This window comes from Mixophyes fleayi, chromosome 6 (genome assembly GCF_038048845.1).
Source record: "Mixophyes fleayi isolate aMixFle1 chromosome 6, aMixFle1.hap1, whole genome shotgun sequence".
Taxonomy (NCBI): Eukaryota; Metazoa; Chordata; class Amphibia; order Anura; family Limnodynastidae; genus Mixophyes; species Mixophyes fleayi.
In genome coordinates this window covers 27,964,361-27,987,154 of record NC_134407.1, presented here as the reverse complement: position 1 = coordinate 27,987,154, position 22,794 = coordinate 27,964,361, and the positions used below count along the sequence as shown (strand labels likewise).

The following is a 22,794-nucleotide window of genomic DNA, read 5'->3' as shown; positions in this document are numbered from 1 at the left end:
ACAAGTTGAGGCTTTTACAGCAGAGGGATATAGAGGCATTACAGTAAACAGTTAATGAAGTCTTGAAGTGCCTGCTCGCCTTGATCCTACACTATACCCCAATGTACCCAGTGTCCCCCAATGGACTATGAAAAAATGATTTAACGCAAGTATAAAAAGAAACAAAAAACAAGCACTATTTTAAACACCAAATCCAATGTAACATTTGGTGCCCTATAGAAATCTCCACCATCCCCAACTTTTACTATTTAGCATTTTCATAGTTTAGATTACCAAATGTTAGTGTATAATTGTATCCTGTTTTAAGATATCTCTTTTCTATTGTTAGCTAAATTATCTTGACCACGTAATCCCGTTGGTTTTTGTACTTTACACTTGTCACCTTTCAAAATAAACATTTTAAAAAAAACAAAAAAAACATCCCGTTCTAGGTGCATCTTACAACGGTGATGCAATTATTTCTAGCTTTGTAGATATTTAAAAAAAATGGCCAGAGGTTTTTTGCACTAATACACAAAGTTTTTTTTCTACTTTGTAATGAGCCATTAGACTGTGTACAATTGTTTATATTTCTTACACTATTCAGATTAATTTTTATATTTTGTTTGTGGACGGATATGACATTCATTTGTAGAAACATATTTGCATTTCATGGGCATTGATAAACTGTTACGTTTCCATCAGTTACTTTTTCATAATTGCAACCACCATAGAAATAAACCATAAAATATGGTCACCACATTCTACCTATGGATATACTGATACTAATTATGTGCAGATTAGTTGCTGTTTTTTCGCTGGGGCGAAAAAAAACCAAAACACACTTAAGTTTAACTTTTACCATCATTAAAAAGTGTATCCCTACAAGTGGCTACAAATGGGCGCTGTAGTACATTCCGTGTAAGCTGCAGGAACCACAATTAAACAGCTGGTAATTGGAGATCATGGATATCTATAACGTATATTATTGTTTCCAGTAACTGACTCAACGATGAAAGCCATTTGATGCATTTGTGATCAGTCAAGTTTAGAGATTGATTGCCAGTCTCCACGCACAGTGATCTCTATTTTACCAGCTAGACAAGGTGGAGAGACTTCAGCTTGAAAGGAACGTACCACATGCGCAAAATAAGTACACGTGTGTTCAACCTGATCCTCTTAAACATATAGTCCATTTAAACCAAGAGGAAAAAAAAACAAACACTTATCCATTGTATTTTTTTTTTTTTTTACTTTTTTTTTTTGTAAAAAAAACCCCCAAATCACCAATAAGTCACACAAGATATAAACACCCATAGAAAGGTAGATGCTCGAAAACAAAAAAAAAGTTATTGGAAAAAGTACTAGACGAGAGGCAAAGCAAGGAGATGGGATGGTGATTACGCTGCTGCGCTAAAACCCAGAGGTGATGGTGAAGCCTACAGTGTTTTTTTTTTTGTGGGGGGGCAGGTTCCAGTGTGTAAAAAGAGTTCAAACATTCTGTGTGTTCCAATTTAGTGAAGTTATATGACTGACTATACAAAGTATACCAAATCTGACGTGTTATATAAAACAGGTAATTTAATTTACTAATTAATCAATCTGATAAAGTACTATTTTTTTTTAATCTCCCCAGTTTGCTGATGGTTCCACCTACCCAGTCTTTCCAGAGACCTTTATGTCTCTTCTATCAGCTTCCTGACTTATCCTGAGTTTGTGTTTTTGGACTTTAGGCCTGTTCCTTTGTAGTACTAATACAGCAGGGGGCATTAGGCTTATTACTTACCATGAAGAGTAAGAACCATATTGACTATACTCTCATACATAGCAGAGCAGGTGCCTGCCCCAGTGCAGAGTTTTACTTATGGCAGCAATACCACCACAAAAAGGGTTATGGGGTCTTTGACCCCAAACTGCAGCAAAGAAGCATAAGGAAAGAAAAGAGGTTCTAAAGCAGCAGGAAAGAATGTGGCGGAAGGCCTGTGCTCTTCCAATTGCTAGATTTCAAGAGGTCATTGGTGACACTGAATCACATAGGTAGTAGGTGGTCATCTCGCTCTTCTGGTTCCTCCCCAAGTTGATCATCACCCACCCCTCGGTAGGCAGTTTCTGAAGATCGAGGTTGGGATCGGCACACAAAATCACAGCCATCCTAAAAAAAATAAAAAAATAAAAAATAAAAAAATAAAAAAATAAAAAAAATAAATCCACTCAGATAGTGAGGTCAGCTCATGAATTCAATCATGCCCTAGAACATGCTCAATCCCACTTGTCTGATTGAAACTCGACCATAGATGAGTGAATGTTCTTATTTGCTGTAAGCTCCACCATCTTAAATCAGATTGTTACAAATGGGACACATTATGTGCTATACATATCACCCCCACCAAATGTCACCTTAAAAACAAAAATACCCCCCCCTCCCCCCAAAAAAAAAAAAACAACAACCCATAAACAAACAAAAAAAAGGACAGATTATCTCACTCTAAATTAAAAACAGTTTTCTGATCAGTCGATTTATGCACTTGTACTAAATAATATAGTAAAAGTATAACATCATGGTAACATATTGGGGTCATGAAACAATTTAAAATTCTTGATTAGCAATGTAAAAGTTTTGCAATTAGATCGGATGCTTGCTTACATTTATTGAAACCAATACTCCTGGTTCCCCCATTTCCCTAGCAGGAAAATTCATGGAAGTTTACAAGGATTAAATACCCAACAAACAAACAGAACAGTAAAAGGTAAGCAAGAGGGATTAATACTGTGGAAGCAGTAGAAGTAAGCCAGGCAGTTTGGCTAAATAACCAAAAGACAGCTGTCCAGACATAGGGGGGGGGATTTAAATAATTACAACCTTATCTATAAACACCATATAATGAACCTAACACGATTACTCTTCATAGAAGGAGACAAAGTGAATCACACCTTAGGTTACATGCACATTTTAAAACAGCAGAGATCAAAACAGCTGCTACGCCGCACATATGACTCTTTAGACCCCGCTGTGTGCCTCCACTTACACAAACATGCCTATAATTCAGTGTGAAGTATGCACACAGCTGCTCCTCAATTTGCCAGGCAAAAGCAAGATTATTGGAATGGAATGAAACAGTGTAAAGGGTGAATTTTTCAGGCCCATTCCTTGCCATGGATAATGGCAAGCAGTCATATCCCCTCTGCATCTTTTGCATCAACTCTGAACTGGATGAGATTGGGAATGGTTCTACACTTTTAATGGCACCTGATTTGCACCTGTACTTTTACAGAGAAGATCATTTTCATTTAATAAAACATTTTGCACACACATTTCCACCTGTAACAAAGCCAGTCTTCATGTACCCACAATCATGACAATAAATCATAATGAGGCTATACCAAGCAGTATTTTAAGATAAAATGTTAAGGTTAAATAATTGAAAGCAATGGTACTAAAAGGGGTAGAGGTCTAGACTTTGATTAAAAGTTTACACTTTTCAAGATTTTACACCTCTTTGTTCTCAGGTGCCACCTATGTAAAAGTAAAATTGCAGAGAGGAGTGTACCCCGCACTGTGCTGCGAGTACCATAAAGTCATGCCAGTGCACATTGTAAATTATCTTTGACAGTACAAAATGGGAGTCACGACCTGACTGCCGAGGAGACTGGACGTGCCCTAGTGGAGCTCCATCCGCCACAAAACCTGCACTAATACCCTTCTTTTTGGGAAAACCTGCTATGAATTTGTCCCCATCACCACCAGGGGACCCAAAGGTTTGCTCCCAGATTTCCTCTATAGCCCATCACGCATTTCTGTTGGCTCTCAGGACCCAACCTGGTGTATTTGTTCCATGCCGAGCTCTAGGACTAGTCTTCATTGCTCCTGGCAAGTCACCCCTCCTTTTCAATATCGGACCTCACAGTGGACCATCTCTACAGCTTGTCACTCTCCAGGTCCAGGGAAGTCCTCTACGAGCTCCTGCTACATTGCCTAGTGCAGGTACACAACTTTCTATCGCACCGAAGGCCTGCAGTATATTCTCTGAGCGGTTTGTCAATGCTCTACCTGCCCTCTGTTGTGCGCTCAGCTGCTCAGGACCGCTTGGGAGACTCTGCGGTGTCCTTACCTTCAGCTCCCCATCGGAGATGCTCAGGAGTTTCTTCTGGAATGCCATATCTTGGACCTCTGGCTCTGTTCCATGGCGTGGTTGTGGAGATCCATTCCGTGGTGTGGGTGAGCAGTTTGGATCCATTGCTTCAGTTCCTGGGCTCTCACCATTTGCCTGCTGTGCCTGTTTCTGTGAGAAACCAGTCTTGAGGCTTTCCTGTAACAGCAAGTCGTTCTCACAATTTTACTACCATCTAGTGGCCATTCTATTATTGCAGCCTGTCTATGTATGTGCAGTTCCAGTTTTTCCACTCCATCTGGCTCTTAACCTGTGTTCTTATTTTGAATTTTGAAGCTCCTCACCTTCCACTGTTATTATGACATTTTGAGACGCATTCTGCTCCCCTAGCAGCTCACCATCATTCTCATGTCATCATTGCTTTAACTTTCAAGCTGCATCTTTTATTGTACTATGTGAAATTACCTTTATAACATTTACAAAGTCCAGATTAAAAACTTTGAGGCTTCTCAAGATACATTGAAACCGCTTCTTAAAGGTGGGAGAAAAGCCTGGCCTCACAGACGACATCCCAGCTACCTCTTCGCTAGATCAAACTCTGAACTGGAGGAAGAATTCTCGGAACATTCTTCCACAGGCAACAATTGCTAGGATTCTTCATGAGATGAGATCAATAAAACACACTCTGCAGTACTATCAACAATAAGCAGTTACAGATTTACGGTCCGAGATAGCTGAAGGTGGTCATAGGGTTGATACCTTGGAAACCAAATTTGACGAAATGGCCGACTTTCAGTAGGAATCTGTAAAAACTTTCCATTCAGAGTTCCAATTATTCAAAGACAGACAAGAAGATCTGGATAACAGAGCACCGAAATAATTTGTGCATAAAAAAAAAAAATCCCGAATCCATTGACTCTTCACAACTTGAACCATTCCTGCTGCGATTTGTTCACCATCTTGTTCCTGAATCCTCCTCAGAGCAGCTAGATCTGGGGGGGGTCACAGGACCAAAACCTCAATCTTCTGTTCCACTTAGGGATGTAGTATTGAGGATGCATTATTATAAATCCAGGGAAGACCTCCAACTTGCGTTTTTTACAGGACCCAGCTCCTACTACAATACAGAAATGCTATGAACTAAGAGACTTCACCAAAATCCTACAGGGTAGGGACATAAAATATAGATGGGGTTTCCTGTTTAACCTCACGGTTTCACACAATGGTAAATTCCTTTCTGCTAAGTGCTGGAGGACACGTTGGACCTTTTTGCCACTTTGAGAGGGAGGAGTATGGAGTGAAGAGGAGATATTCATTCTCCATAATCTCAACATACATAATCTCAACGCCTGCTCAACCTCTGTCCCACGGTTTTGGCCGATCAACTGTGGAAAATGAGGAACATGTTCATTTTCTCAGCTTCTACCTACTTGAGAGTACCTACTGGATTCTTTCTTTGAAGTACTCTAATTGACACTCGTTTTCCTAAATGACCATTATGGAAGTCAAATACCTTTGGACTGGAATACGGGTCCACTCTACTTTTGGTCATACTTTTTTTGTTCTTTTTTTTTTTATCTGCCGTGTTTTCTGGTTCCTGATGGGGACCATTCACTATATGGACAAAAGTATATGGACGCTTGACCTTTACACCAACAGGGACTGTAATGACATTGTATTCAAATACATGTACTTTAATATGGAGTTGGTCCATCTTTTGCAGCGATAACAGCTTCCACTCTTCTTGGAAGGTTTTCAACAAGATGTTGGAGTGTTTCTGTGGGAAATTGTGCCCATTCATTCTGAAGAGCATTTATGAGGTCAGACACGGATATTGGACGAGAAGGCCTGGCTCGCAATCTCTGTTCCAGTTCATCCCAAAGGTGTTCGATGGGGTTCAGGTCAGGACTCGGGGCCAGTCAAGTTCTTCAACACCGAATTTATTAAACCATGTCTTTGTAGTCCTTGCTTTGTGCACTGGGACACAGTAATGTTGAAACAGAAAAGGGCCTTCGCCAAACTGTTGCCACAAAGTTTGAAGCATACCATTGTCCAAAATGACTTGGCATGCTGAAGCCTTAAGACTGCCCTTCTTGGGAGATAAGGGGCCTAACCCAAACCCTGAAAAACAGCACCATGCCATTATCACTCCTCCACCAAACTTCACAGTTGCTATAATGCAGTCAGGCAGGTAACGATCTCCAGTCATCCACCAAACCCAGACTCGCCCATCTGACTAACAGAGAAATGTGATTTGTCACTCCACAGAACAAGTTTCCAGTGCTCCACAGTCCAGTGTCGGTGTGCTTGACACCACTCCATCCAATGCTTGGCATTGGTGATGTGAAGCTCGCATGCAGCTGCTCAGCCACGGAAACCCATTACATTAAGCTCCTGCCACACAGGTTTTGTGCTTACATTAATGCCAGTGGAATTTCTGAACTCTTCAGCTATGAAATCAGCAGAGCATTGGCAACTTTTACGCACCATGCGCCTTAGCAGTCATTGACCCCGCTCTGTGATTTTATGTGGTTTTTTCGCTTCGTGGCTGAATTGCTGTTGTTCCTAAACGCTTTCACTTTCTAATAATATCACTTACAGTTGACCGTGGAATATCCAGCAGGGATGAAATTTCACAAACTGTCTTATTGCAAAGGTGGCATTATATCACAGTACCACGCTTGAAGTCACTGAACTCTTCAGAACAACCCGTTTTTTTATCACAAATGTCTCCAAATGGAGACTGCATGGCTGGGTGCTTGATTTTATACACCTCTAGCAACGGGTCCGATTGAAACGCCTCAATTCAATAATTGGCCACACTTGTTAAATACTTTTGTCTGTATAGTGTATATGTGTATAATTTTGCTCACTGTTTTTGTGCTTGCATGCATTTCCCTCTTTTTTCTTTATAAGATGCCTGAAGTTATTGCTATTCCTACATTATGCTTAACATAATTTCAGTTAGATTGTGCCTGTTGGGGGTCGTCTCATTTATTAGAACCTAGTTTGTCCCTTTGGAGCTGGGCCGAGCCTTTCCTTAGCTAAGCCCTAGTTGCTTCGGTTTGTTCCTGCTCATCAAATATGGCTGGTACCTTGAGAATACCTAACCATTCACCCTTTCCTTACCTCACCATGCTCCCTGCCCACTCCTCTCTTGCCTGTAGAGCGCCTGTGCCCATATTCTTGCCTACCTTTTAATATTTGTTGTTCTTCTTATGCTATTGGACTTTACTGCAGACCTAACTATTTTTGAATGACTGCTAATATAGTTTTGTTTAATGTGAAGGGACTGAGGACTATCTAAACTTTTGTTCTCTTTAAAGCAGATGCCAGCAGATCTGGTTTTCCTACAGGAAACTCATTTTCAGGGACGAAAACACCCTGAGTTGCGACCCAGGAGCTATGGTACTGTCTATCACTCATTCAATCCTAGTCGAAAGAAAAGAGGGGTTGCTATCCAAATTGCCAATAGCTTAAACCAGTGGTTCCCAAACTGTGGCACCCCTGTGAGATCCCCGCGGCACCCCAGGGAGCCGCAGCGATCTCACAGGGGTGCCACGGCCAGGGCCGGTGGTAAGCAAGGCAAGGGACTACTTGGTAATTATTTTGGCTTGGGGTGCTTGAATAAATTATGGAGACCCTAAGGGTGCCTTGAACTTTGAAAGTTTGGGATCCACTGGCTTAAACGTTGAGTCGAATGAGGTCATAGCATCTAAAATGAGCAGATATTTAATCATTCCAGGTACGCAAAATAATATCACTCTCACTCTAGTTAATATTTATGCCCAAACCAGGTTCAGGCTGCCTTTTTCTCCTGACTCAATCAAAAATTGTTTCAAACACTGAAAGGGTGAAGCGATTCTGGTTTTGGACATTAACACCATCCTCATTACCAGATTGGACAGATCCATCCCATCCTGCCTTCTTCCTTACTTTCCCAGGAAAGGACTTCAAAGGCTTTAAGAACTCTGCTGAAATATAACACTCTATATACGATTCAGAGAGAGGAGAGTTAAGGATCCCTCAACCAAGGACTTGATTTTCTACTCCCAAATTCATGACCTACATACTATAATTGCTATTATTTTTTAGGTAAATCTCCCTGCTCCAATATAATACTCATATATATGCTGCTACCTGGTCTGATCATGCCCCCATGATGGTTTCTCCACTCCCAAACTACCCTTCTCGTGGCAACTTAAGGAATTTCTTTTGCAAGACCCAACGATTAAAATTCAGATTATCCGTCTTTTAGGAGTATCTGTTGCTTAACCATACTGATATTATAATCCTTTGGGACGCACATAAAAGACACTATTAAAGGTCTTCTCATTAAATTAGCTACCAGACATAAATGTGGACAGACTAAGTAGCTTAATAACCTTACCATGCACCTCCAAGAACTTGAACTCCTTCATAAATCCACTCATTTCCAACAAATACTCTCCCAATTAGAAACTGCAAGAGAAGAACTGAAAGTCCTTCTGTCGGCATGTAATATGCGAGCTCTGAGGTGGCTGAACTAAAAATTTTATGAAAAGACTGAGAAGGCTGATTGATTACTAGCTCAAACACTGCAGTTTAAGATCACTCAACTTAGTATTCTAACAATTAAAGAAACTCGTGGAACCATTCTACATGACCGTTCTAAAATCATGAGCATGAACATAAAAAAAATTCTTCTCCAAATTGCAAAATATTCCTAACGCTGTTTCTAGTCCTAAATTATCCACTATCCTAAATGATTTCTTATCTTCATGTCATCTGCCCCGACTGCACAGATCTGCTCTAGTTGGACAGCGGTAGGAGATTAGCACAGGGGACATCCGCCAGGCTATAAGGTGCTATAAGTCCGGTAAAGCACCGTGCCTTTCAGAGGCCTACTACAATTTTTTTTGGTAGGTCTTAATCCCTCATCTACACACAATCTTTATTGAGGTTCTACTAGGTAAACCCTTTTCTTCCCAAGCGTTGGAGGCTAAAGTATAATTTATCCACGAACCTGGCAAAGACCCAAATCTCTGTAGTAGTTATTGCTCAATATCTCTAATAAATAGTGATATTAAATTATTCTCTAAAATCCTGGCCACCAGATTGAATCAAGCACCGCCGTCTCTCATACATGCCGACCAAGCTGGTTTTGTGCCTGGTAGTTGAGCTGGGTACAACACTAGGAGGACTATTGATCTGGTCCAGTGAATTAATAAATTCCAAACACCCTCCTTGCTTTTGTCCCTGGGTGCGGAAAAAAGCATTTTATCAGATTCTCTGGTCCTTCATGTTTGCCACTTTGGGCAGATTTTCTTAGAGGCATCAAAGCGCTCTATACCAATCCATCAGCCATGTTGATACAGCAATCCCTCGGAGCTCGTTCAGATTCACAATGGCACTAGACAGGGCTACCCTATTTCTCCCCTTGCCTTAGTTATAGAACCACTAGTTGATCTCATCAGGCGCAATCCAAATATTTGGGGGGGTGGCAGTGAGAGATGAGACCTACAAATTATCTCTATTTGCTGATTACTTTTTGCTCACCCCAACCACCCCTCATATATCTGTTCCGAATTTATACAGTTCTCAATTCCTATTCAGCTGTACCAGGTTATAAAATAAACTATTCTAAGCTTGAGGCTCCGCAGTTACATATCCCTGAACCTTATAAGCATCTATTGTACCCTGTATTTTAGACCATTCCTGTCCTGGTTCCCCGCAGTATTCTAAAACAACTGCAGCAACCTATTAATAAATTTATCTGGGCCAGTAAGTCACCTCGGTTGAAATTTTGCACCCTTATAAGATCTCCCCGGGGCAGGGAGTTCGGAACCTATTCAAATATTATTATGCTACTCACTTATCCCAACGGATGGCCTGCTTTGCCCTCCCCCCCATCCTTTGCCTGATGGCTTCAAATTGAAGGTGTAATTTCCTTAGCATATATTTAAAATTCTACTAACCTTTCTACTCTAGAGCTAGTGCTCAATGACCCACTTATCTCCTTTTCTAAATCTACCTGTTGTATTCCTTTAAAAATTAGAATTGACCACCCCCCTTTTACAGAAATTCTTGGGAGGAGGTTTCCCAGAGGTCTGAGAATAGTCTATGACTTCCTGGATGGGCTGCAGTAGAGGTCTATGGACTTTGTGTAAGAGAAAAATGGCCTGCCCCAGCCTAGTCTCTTTGAATACTCCATTATATTCCTAGCTAAGCTCTATACCTAGATCTCTGGTGCTTAAGGAACTTACCCCATTTGAGAGAATTTGCTACTACACTTCTAATAGAAGAGGTACGATTTCTATTTTAGATTCATTACTTAGATCTACCTCTGCAGAATCCTCTATGGTCATCCTCGACAGATGAAGACAGTGCAGCAGGATTAGGGGTGTAGTCTTTTGGGCCTCTATCTCTTCCATGATTAAGGAAACCTATAAAAAACTATGCTAGATGGTTCCTGGTGCCTTTGAGGCTAAACAACACATTTACTACTTTCTCACCTTTGTGCTGGAGGGGATGTGGGCTCAGGGGGGACTTTATTCATATTTGGTGACGATGTCCCATAATTTTGGAGTTTTGAAGGGATATACATAGCCTTATTGAGCAGATCTTGGATGTTACATTTCCGTCTCTTCCCCCTTGGAGTGCCAGGACTGAAACTTATTTCACATATGGTCAATGTTGCGATATTCCTTCCTAGCCAACTTCTGGAGGGACGCTTCCCTACCTCCTCTCCAGCATGTAAAGAACAAAAATTGGTTCATTGCCTTCAAGGAGTGAATCACTGATCTCCTACAGGGAAACGTGAATAAATATGACCCCATTTGGATCCTTGGTTTACATTTGCCTCCCCCACTCCGTAACAACTCCTTGTTGTCCATTAACCTGACCCTTCACAAATACTTATGTAAATACTTCCAACATCTATTTATTTAAGGATATTTTCAGATTGTCTTGTAGTTCTTTTTCTGGTTTATCCCTTGTTAGGCGCTCTACTCCCCCCCTCTCCCTATTTTTACATTTTACTTTTAAAAATCTTAAATGACATACTGACAATGTTCTGTTCTTTTTAGTGTTATTCTCAACTATTACCGTGCTGATGTTATACTGATTAACTATTTTTATGTAACAGTTGCAAAAAAATAACATTAAAAAATGTAATATAATACTAACCGCAACGAGATTGCCAAACTCTTGCCAGAAGGTGAAATTCGGGAACTGCTCCATACCTTTGGCTCCCACCACAAAGCGCTGATACAGGAAACCACCAATAATATACAGTGCAATCAACACAGCAAACCTGAAGGTGAGAGACAATGTATAGATTACTGTCCACTGTATTAACACTCAAGGAATAAGATATATGGTTGTTAGGGGAAAGTTTAAAACTGCCAATGCCATTTATTGGTTTGTACATGTCCTACTGCAAATTTTAATAAACATTCTTGGGTATCTATTTTTTTTTATGTTATTCATTAGAATATTTATATCATGTAAAACAAAGTTGTTTATTTCTGTTGGACCTGCGACACAACACAATTGCTTGGTGGAAATGTATGCCAAGGACACAAAGGTCTTGTCAAGAAAGACAGAAAGAAGTCAGACAGGTGAAAGTTGGACAGTACGTACAAACCAATAATTGAAACTAGACTGTGTGAATGTGGAAAGGTACCACATCTAGTAGGAGACCAGGAACAGCATTCAAAACCAGTGGATACAGGATGTAAAAGGTCTAACCAGCATATGCAAGCTCTTAGCAGTGTGGTATGACAAATGATAAATATCGTACCGTGCATACCACAGCGAAAAAGTACATGTCACAAATGCTACAATCACCGGTGGTGACCGATTGTGAGCAGAGTATCATCAGCGACAATTAACACAAGGCAGCGTTTTATGGTGCTGGGTAAGGGACGGGCCCATATGCCCCTTCTGCCACGCAGAACTCTACCCATTGATCGCCAAAAAAGATCAGGAAAACATTGAGATAATAGAAACCTTTCCCGCAGACTTGTGTTTTGATGGCAGAAACTGATCCTGATCAACGCGTATGATGTAGCCACCCCCCTCTCCCCACCATACCCTGAAGAAATGCTGTAAGAATGCTTCACCTTATCAGCAGGAGCCAGAATCAAAATCTCTTGCCAATGTTCTACCTAAAGTCAAATAGTGTTTTCTTTCTCATATTCTTATTGCAGAAACCATCTGCTCAGGATTTTGCCTGAGAAACCAGAATTGATGTTCAATGCCAGCCTGGTCCCTTTAAGCAATCTATGTTTGTAATTCGTAGACAAACATTGCCGTTTATTTACGAATACAATGCAAATATTCAGTAACCCATCTAACGTGCAGGAGAATGAACAAAGCAGATTGTGATGGTCATCACTCACTGGAGGTTATTTATTCACAATGACTCTCACACAGAACTCACACAATAAGGAGGATGGAGCCCACACTGAGATGAGATTCCTCCGCAGGGCAGGCAACACTGCTGTCCATCTCAAAGAGGTAGAAGCAATCATTAGACTTTTGTCTCTCCTCGCTAATTATCATGAAGCCATCCTGCCACAGAGGGAAAAGAATAACACATTCAGATAAAAGATACACACATAGTGTACCAGAAGTTCAGTAAACAAATATACTGCGTACATGCATCACTAAACATATCAAAATAAAACAGTATTGAATAATTCAGTTTTTAAAGGAGAACACTAAACACTTTCTTCTTCAAGGTTTGTGCTTCTTCCAATCAGTATAGCAGTTGGGGGTCTTGTGTTTACTTGCCCCCAACACAGCCCAATCGATACAAACTGGCTATGAATTTTTAATTCTCACTCTATCAATACCATCCCCCAACCCTGTGATGTCACCGAAGAACATACCGCCAGGGTATTTTTGTTACAGGAGATCATGATCATAGCCTTCCTTGACTCTTTATCGCAATGGCTGTCATATTTGTCTCCAGATTTGTATACAAGCAGGATCCAATCCGCTGTAGAACAAAGAAAAATGCAAACGTTAAAATACCATCTGTTCTTGGTACTTCAGAATCATCATCAGCCATATATATAGAGCCATTAATTCCGTAGCGCTGTACAGAAAACTCACTCACATCAGTCCCTGCCCCATTGGAGCTTACAGTCTAAATTCTCTAACATACACACACACAGACCAAGAAAGATTGAGGTCAATTTGATTGCAGCCAATTAACCTACTAGTATGTTTTAGGAGTGTGGGGGGAAACCCACGCAAACACGGGGAGAGCATACAATCCACATTGATAAGGCCATGGTCGGGAATTGAACTCATGACCCCAGTACTGTGAGGCAGAAGTGCTAACCATTAAACCACCGTACTTGATTCCAGCTGTCACCCATACAAGTCATTTTGTGGGTTGAACCACTAACATTGCATCCAATAAATTCACTAGGAACCAGTGACATCACTTAGGCCTGAGGTGACTTCTTTATTTCTACTGAAAATATTTTAGGTCAAACACTATGGACCAGTTAAAGATGTAGCAGAACTTAAATTAACTTGTAAAGATATAAACTGTAAAAACAAACAATTTGAGCTTGCCCGATTTTTATTTTTCATGTGGACACAAAAGCATTAGCTATTGATTTCACCTGTATGACAGGTATCAATAGCCAATGGCTCCCTGATAGAGGAGTTTGGTATTAGCTCCCCTGTCTGCAGAGCATGGACATGCTATACTGTAATAAGTTGGGTGGCCATCATATACAGCCAATGATACAGTGCAGCTGGAAGGCAGGTGAGCACCATGAAAACGATAGTCACAAACCTATCAAATCATATATGATAGATATATATATATATATATGAAAAATGCTGTATATTAAGGAGCCCAATAATATATATGACAGATTATACTTAACTACACAAGTCCACTTTGCACTTTCATTTCTATGGCTAAGGAGAGCAGACACACAGCGACTGACATTTTGGCATACTTGCTTTACAGAAATGCAGGGTGGATTGGTGGATTCGTGCACAGGGGGTGGGGTTAGTGATGTCACAGTAACTCAGATGACTGCATTCGCAGATTTTGGACCTTTATCAGACACCATCAGGACATTGTCCTAAAGTAGGTGGAGCTTCTGCTGTCTGTAATGGAGTGGGGAGGTAATATTTTACTTTTAGATATAGCTGCAGTGGAAGGACAGCTAAACACAGAACATGGGTCATAAAATTTTAGTTTTGTGGTTCATTGATTTATAAGTCTGACCACAGAGGGTATGTGGATCTTAGAGATGCCATCAAAACCAGGAAGGTGGGGCAGATGTGACCCCATTGGGCTCCTGCAGTACTATAGTTGTGGGGGGGCAGGGGAGATCCCCTGAATTTCTAATGGGGGACCCTGGGATTGTGAACACCAATTCATACAAGAATGACAGATCAGAGATCTGTTCCTTTTCCAGGCAGGGTACAAAAAGAGGTGCCCTGTAAAAAGGACACCATGGGTGCCCTGAATTTCTTTTTTGTTTGTTTTAAATAAAATACCTACAGGCTCAGAAGACTGGGCTTAAGGCCCCCTCCCAAGGTAAAACTTGTTAGGTAGTGTCATGGCTTAAGGTAGAGGCAGAGTTACCCACTATTCCTTTGTTCCCCAATGCAATTCACAAGACAATATTTAGTGGACCTTTAAATATAAGCACATATGATGCATTTTACCTGTGTACACTAGGGACACTATAGGGAATCTGCCAGTATCTAAATTGTCAGACAACAGCTTGCAAACGGCTACATAATGGCACACTAGGTATATTTCTTTTAATAGGATTGCCATTCAGTTTATAAAAAAAATACCTTAGTTTTATATTATTTTATAATTAACAATATAAATGGATTAGTTCAGTTCACAGATATATGATCATCCAGAAGCAGGCAGGCGGGCCCATGGAGGGTCATATTGTTGCATTGTAAGCAAAATGTTTACATATTCATTAGATACATTGAGAAGCAAGGTCTTACTTCCGTTGATTATGTGGGTGTCGTTGATGCGGCCAATCACAGTGGTTTTTGCAGAGGCGGTTTCATTCTGCACCAGCCCTTCATTAGAACTTTTGCTGCTGTTATCGACCCGACCACACACTTCGAACGTGTACGTGTAGGAGTCTGTGCCTTCCTGAACTGTGGCCTCAAACCTGAAATAAAAAATAAAAAAAAGTCAGACAGCTCTGCATTTCTATTAATACACTTTAGTACATATCTCAATCGCTCATATAGCCGTGTCTAACTCACATCAATCAATGGCTCTATGTACAAAAACCTTGCATTTAACTAGAGAATTCAGTGGCCAACAGCAACATATGTTCTTGTCCCCCAAACACATCTTTATGATATACCACAAACACAGTATAGATTGGTACAACAAACAGCAGTGTAATATGCATTATTTGTGTAGTAAAGTGTAATGAAAAATATCCAAGATATATGGTAATAGTACCGGTGGTATATATGCAATGGTGTCTCAGTATTGGCTTATTGATGGTGTCTGGAAGGATCAATTTCCCTGTAATGTTTACTCAAACTCTTCTCATACATTCATATCCTCAAATTGTTAATAGGATGAATTTATTTCTGCTTTATTACGGTCAAAAGAGATTTAACGGCTCACGATTAGATAAATTAAAAGCAACTTGAATAACGATTCTCACACGCGAAGGAATCACGCAAGTTAATAATTTGCAAATCATCTAAATTATCAGTTTACAAAATAGGATTATTTTTTAATTGTGTTGAGCTCCTTTTAAACTTGTGAGCTATCTTATCTCACTGGTATTTTTCTTTGACTTCCTTTCATTTTACACATTTACTAATCAGGTGTACTTGATGAACAGCTCCTACACGTTACATCATTTTATCATCACCTCTAACCTTGAAAGAATCTATGACCCTGAAACTTCTGCCAGCGCACTGTTACCTCTTGTGCTTCAATGGCGCCAGCCTTTGGAGGAGAGATTGTTCTGATGCAGACTTCTGTTCACCTCCGATTAGGATGCAATCATTGACAATTGGCGGCTCAGCAGCCATGGCTGAAACTGCAGCTAGGCAGACACACCACAACCGTGCATACATCCTATAAAAAAACAAAACAAAAATATAGATTAAATGTAGCAACAGGCAACAGAAATCAGTGGTGCACACAGGGGGTTGAAGTGGTCACAACGGTATGCCATTTAAAAGTAAATATCATTCCAAGTGCAAGGGCTTGTTCCTGAATCTGGTGTTTTGGATTCTCCTTCTGGTACGTTGGTAGACACACGGGCAGTATGCAGTACAAAGGGAGAATGCGTAAATATAGTCAGCAATCCAAGTCCAGAGACCAGAGAGCCAGACCCCGACTTGATGAGCTGCCCATGTATTTTGGATCTAGCCACCCATTACTAAATCTATTCCGATGGTGGACTGGTTCCGGCGGCCGCGACCTGCGATCCATCAGCCGCAAAGCCCATACCACCTTGCAGTGGTACTCGGTGAAGACCAGAGGGCTTGTTAGATTCCACGTTCTGGTTTGGCCTGCACCCACATTATCTGATAGTTCACCCCATCTTGTTGTAGGGGGCGTGACAATTGCTCTATTACTTATTAGAGCAAGCGAGAGGTGGAAAAAGATTGTGCAGAGAGCAGAAAAGCCGTGGGAAGATTATTACAGGAAATTGTGGTGCTTTGTGTGAGCAGAGCAGGGTTATAGCGTTGCTTAAATCTTCATATATAAACTATTAATATATTAAAAGTATCAATTTGAAAATGTGAGGGATTGAGAAGCAGCATCTAAATTAAAGAATCACAGTGCCTGCAGAATAATAGGCAGCAATTTAATTGTGCTGCTTATTAATCATATGGATGGTTTGCTAAAACTGAAGAAAGAAGCTACAGGCACAATGAGTCCCCTGCTGAACATCTAGAAAAGAGGAGGAGAAGGAAAACAAAAACAAATTTAAAAGTGGATACCACCTTTAAGATGTATCCTCCAATCAACAGAGGCAGATTTTTGAATCCAGATAGGTAAATGTAAAGTGCTAATTGATCACTTTCATGTGAGTTAATGGAGTCTGTTTATATTAAGTTTTAAAATAAGCGGTTTAATTTTCAGCATTTAACCTTACTTAAATGCAAAATGTGTACTGACACTGCAGCACCAGAATATCTTTACAACTGCTTACTTGTAAACAGCTCTAAACATACAGGAACTGCAGAAGCTTGAGGCATAGGCAAGTTGGTAAGAGTTCATATTCTGATACAAGAGAGGCAAACACTCAGAATGCCTCAAGTGGAAACTTTCTTCTGCACATAATGCAGGAGAATAGCACAGAGCTTGTCCAGAGGAACTGGTTATTTCATTATAGCATGAGGGAACACAAAGAAGTATGTATGAGGAAAAAACAATGTAGTTAAAGAGCAGGAGGATCACATTCCTACAAAAATAAAAGCTGTCAAAAATAATAAATATAAAAATATATATATATATATATATATATAAAAACATTTTGAAAGACACAGCAGTCCAGGCAGCTCCTATTAAGACGTATTATTAAAAGTAAAGGAGTTATTAAAATGTTTCAGTCTTATTTACTATAAACAGGACTTATTTGTTTTGTGTCCTGACTAAGTTTGGATAACATCTGTGTCATTTGTCATTACATGAAAGATGATGACTGGAGTGTGGAATATAGCAGTTACTTCATGCAGGAAGAGAGGCAATAGCCATTTCAAAGTCAACCCACCAAAAAGCTCAAGATGCATGAAGCCGCTGTGGAAAAGTATGCCACCGATAGCTTACGTGGCAGCGCAATATGCAACTTACAAAAAGCAAACTGCAGCCGCCATTCTTCATCTGCGTGCATTCACTACCCAAATTTAAGCACATTAATATCTGCACTCAAACGCATTACGATGATATATTTCCTGTAGAAAGTGTTGGGCAATATAATGTTTGCTCATTTTATTACAGAAACAGTAACTTTACGCATGTCCTGCATTTTAACACCAGAGCACCAATGCAACATACAGAGGCAGCCCAAACAACAGGTTTATTCATTATAAGTGGATCATGCTGATCAGTGAACAGAACATGCCCATGCATCTTGTAGGTGCTTGGTGTCAGAACAACAAGTCAGTTTACTGTTTATTTACTGATGACTGTCAGTAAATATAATTAAAACAAAAGTTACTGATTATATATTTTATGGGCTCTTTCACAGCAGACAAACACAACTGTACTATATACAGTACTACGCAAGCTGCAGGTAGACATTGGGGCTGATTTAGAGATAGCTGCAAATTTTGGGAGCTACAGTTGCAGCCAAGCAAACCAAGTTACACTGCAAGGGGTAAAAATGCAAACATTATTTTTGTGTGCAGTGCAATTAATGTCATTGCATGCTGCACACACGTGCTGGCCAGTTTCCTCTTTGCACTGCATTTTAGAGTTCTACTAGGCCACACTCCCCAAACAACCCTAAATAAGCTTACATACATTTCTGTAGTAAAAACATTTCACTCATTCTTACTATGCAACACAAAACTGAAGTTTTGTCTCCCTGAATAATTTTTCTTTTTAAGTCAATTAAAGTGCTCATACATCTTGACCCTTACATTTTTTCATATTAAAATAAGTGGGAATTCACTAAAAACTTGTCTGATTGCAAGCAAGCTTTCTACTATAGTACATCATTTCTCACTCTACCCATATATTTTAAAAGGGGGGCTGAGAAAAGTTATTCTATGCAAAAACGTAACCTTCTGCATGTAACACAATTACTCTAGGTTCTTAATGCCATTCACTGTAATTAGCCACATAATAATTCTCACTGATGCCAAAGTATCAGTTGCATTTATTTTGTATGCGTTGATTACCATCCTTTATGTCACTATATACCACAAGTTAGTAACCAGATACTCTCCACTTCTTCTGGAACTACAAATCCCAAACAGAGACTGGCAGGTCATTCTGGGACTTGTAGTACAGCAGTTGGAGAGTAACAGGTTGCCATATGGAAAATATTACCTGTATTTGTACTCTTCTTTCCAATGGGATCCTGCAGAATTCAGTGGGCAATTCTCTTGTGACCCTTAGGCTGCAAATATCTTTTCTCAAACTCAAGTGCTTCAAATCCTCTCCAGGGGGCACATCATTGTCCACACTTTACCAGACGTCAGTCACCCTAAATAGTCACCAACATCAAATATTTCCACCTGTAACGTGGACACTGTTACTGACAATAGATTTTTTTTTTTTACTGACACCTTCAATTCTTGTACATCTTACTCATAAACTGAGCAGGTTAATAGTTCTCTTCCCACCTGTTCTCACCAGCAAGGACACTCCTCTAATCTCCAGGAAGATGTCTGTCATCTGCTCATCCCCCCCATACAGAGCTGTGAGAGAGATTACCGGCAGCCCTCTCCTCCCTATCACCTTATAATAAATCCTTACAGCTAAATCATGTGACTTCTCATTCACTTCCTACTGTTACTTCCCCCTTTTCAGCAATGGCTACATCCCCTTCACCGAAAGGACCTGCTGACATCACCAGGTCATGTGACTGCTGTAGTCACGTGGTGCACAAGGGAGGGAGCTGCTGCTGTGTAGTTACTGACAGTAATGGGGAATCAGGCAGAGCAGTGTTCTGGCAACAACATTGCAATAGTTCTACTGAATTCAGATGATAAAAATGTTTTCCCTGTTATTATTCACGTGTCATTTGCTTTTCTGGCAATAATAAATCCCAGAGAAGAGTTACCAACAGGACACATTGAAGTGTATTAGCTGGTTTATAAGTCAGAAATTCAAACTTCCAACATCGTGAATGAGTGTTCCCAAAGTTGCATTGTATTGTTTATGTTTTTTTAGTGCAAACACTAAGGGGCACATTTATCAATCATCGGCAAAAATGAAAAATAGTTATCAATCCTTATCGCATGGATAAGGATTGAACTATTTCTCAAATGTATTAAAAACGGATCACAGAAACAGCAGTTCCGATAAACTGCTGTTTCTGTGATAAAAAAAAATCACACTTACCCTGCCTCTTCGGAACGCGATGTCCTCCAGGTCCTCTTCATTTGTCTTTACACTGCAATTGCACACATGCGCACAGACATCTCCGCTCTGTCTCTGCAACTATAGTTGCAGAGCGAGCGGTAAGTGACAGGGAGGGATCATGTGATCCCTCCACACATGCGCTGTCCAGCACTGCTCTTCGGAGCAGTGCTGACCGCACTGATATTTTTGATTTATGATAATGTACGCCAGCCGAAGCTGGCGTACATTAACATGACAAGTTTCCGGAAAAAAAAATATTTCGGAACTTGTTAGATTGCGGACGGGAGCAGTCACCATACTGTTTAATGGTAACTGCTCCCAAAAACAAAAAAGGAATGCAAAGCAGCAGATATCGATGATGTCTGCTGCGATGCAGCCTTCTTAAATATGCGGGGGACACATAGGGACGTTTTTTTAATGATAAGTGCACGATAGTGCACTATCATTATTTGTTAAATATGCCCCTAAATGAGATATATATAATAATGGGCAGTGATGGATCTTAATTGTGTTTGTAGTCCCATAGTGAATTTCAATCCCAACAATGTAGGGAGGCAAATTTATTTAACGCTTTCAGATTGCAGTACTTTAAAAGCACTACAATAAAGGTTAGGGAGAGGGGGCAAATTTAACTACGGCTTTCTGAGAGTTTTAAGGGGGTCATATGTGAGTGCTGCTTATTTTTCATGATGACCAAATAGTACACATTGGCCTTGTGTAGTTCTCTATGGTAACAGAACCCTTATATTTGTTTACTTGACAGGTAATATAACAGGAAAAGACCTTATGTTTCGTGGAAAAATAACTGCTCTGGGATAAATTCACATTGTAAAAATGTATGAATGGAGAGATCAAATGTAAAGGGTGTTAAAGTCAATACATGGATTGCAGTTAATGCTGGGTAACATTAGATATCAACAGAAAGAAGGTCTCTCTTGCTTTGGAGAAATGTATATTACTTTGGTAACAGCTATGGTGGTTTGTAATAGGAAAACTCATTAGAGAAAAGAAATAAGAAAATCTTGTCCTGTTAGCACTTAATAGATAATGCAATATCCTCCATTGAGGGGGGGGGGGGGAGGGGGGTGGCGGTTACAGATTACAGGGGCCCGGGCATGCCTGGGCCTCCACCTGAACTAGCCAAGTCATTTATTTATTTTTTTTCCTTTTTTTTTGTGGAATTTTTCTCCCCCATCGGGTGACACGTGCTGTCAGCAGCTCCCAGTCCCCGGATAGTGTGCGATCATCTCACACTGTCTGACAGCCTGCAGAGCAAACCAAGGAGCTCTAAATCTCACGAGATTAGGTAATCTCAGGAGATTAAGGGGCCTGTTTATGAAACTAAAAAGTGTGTTCAATCCCCGAAAAGGATTAACCTCAAAATTTTTATTCACTATCACTGTATCGCAGCAGATATGCGATACAGTAGTTTATGAGTCAATGATTTAAACTATACAGACAACAATACTATACAACAACAATAAATATTAAACACAACACCTTTATTTAAGTTTATTTAAGCGATTACACATTTTACACACAATGTCAGTTGAATTATATACAAGGATTTTTTTTATATACTATATGCCATAAAACTCTTTTATGTTGAAGGATAATTCCAACAAATATTAAAAAAAATAGTCCTGGGATTAGGTGATAAAGTGAAACAAGAAGATTGTCCTTCCTTGGACCACTTTTGGTAGATACTAACCATCGCATACCAGGAACACCCGACAAGACATACCGTTTTGGAGATGTTCTGACCCAGGCGTCTAGCCATCACAATTTGACAGAACTGAATGTTCACTTTTGCTGCACAATATAATTGTTGCCACTGTAGCGAAATAAACAATTATATTCACGTCACTTGTCAGTGATTTTAATGTTGGTTCACTGGTGTGTGTATATATATATATATATTACATATGTCAGCTAAGAACAGGATACTGGAGCTGTAGCGGGCCTAATGTGTGCCATTTTGCCATCTCCACCAGCCTGTGCCACTGAGACATGCCAAGATGTATCCATTCATTGGTCAGCATGGTGGCTTCATGGTCCAGAGTCAAATCTTGAGTTCGGTTCCGGACCATGGCTTTATCTGTGTGGAGTTTGTATGTTCTCCCCGTGTTTGCGTGGGTTTCCTCCAGATGCTCTGGTTTCAACCCACACTCCAAAAACATACTGGTAGGTCAATTGGATGCTATAAAATTGACCTTAGCCTCTTTCTCTCTGTCTCTTGACTGTGTCTGTGTGTGTGTGTATATTAGGGAATTTAGACTGTAAGCTCGAATGGGGCAGGGAGTGATGTCAATGAGTTCTCTGTACAGCGCTGCGGAATTAGTGGCGCTATATAAATAACTGGTGATGATGATGATTCACGGATGATTTATGTTTTGTGCACCATTTTCTGTGAACTCTGGAGACTGTTGTGTATGATAATCTGAGAAGATGAGCAGTTTCTGAGATACCCAAATCTGTTACCAACAATCATTCCACGGTAACATAGATTACATTTTTTCCAATTCTGGTGTTTAGTCTGAACAATAACTGAACTTCTTGACCATGTCTGCATGCTTGCGGGACATCACTTCCGGTCGGAGAGGAGTCATCCGCGGGAGAACTCTTACTACATAGGTGCTT

The 22,794-nt window shown here is 40.2% G+C and overlaps 1 protein-coding gene across 3 annotated transcripts; it reads right to left on the bottom strand.

The window, feature by feature from the left end:
* Positions 1–1,204: 1,204 nt before the first annotated feature.
* Positions 1,205–19,627, bottom strand: M6PR (mannose-6-phosphate receptor, cation dependent). Of its 3 annotated transcripts, XM_075216123.1 has the most exons (8): positions 19,413–19,626; positions 19,117–19,304; positions 16,030–16,185; positions 15,078–15,250; positions 12,965–13,074; positions 12,514–12,644; positions 11,256–11,382; positions 1,205–2,131 (listed from the first exon to the last, which is right to left on the bottom strand). In XM_075216123.1, the coding sequence occupies exons 3-8, from the start codon at positions 16,182–16,184 to the stop codon at positions 2,009–2,011; spliced, it is 819 nt and encodes a 272-aa protein (XP_075072224.1). In that variant the 5' UTR covers position 16,185; positions 19,117–19,304; positions 19,413–19,626; the 3' UTR covers positions 1,205–2,008. The 3 variants fall into 3 exon arrangements, with proteins under 3 accessions (XP_075072224.1, XP_075072225.1, XP_075072223.1); XM_075216124.1 differs by lacking the exon at positions 19,117–19,304 and having other exon boundaries at positions 19,413–19,627; XM_075216122.1 differs by having other exon boundaries at positions 19,117–19,626.
* Between the last annotated feature and the right edge of the window lie 3,167 nt (positions 19,628–22,794).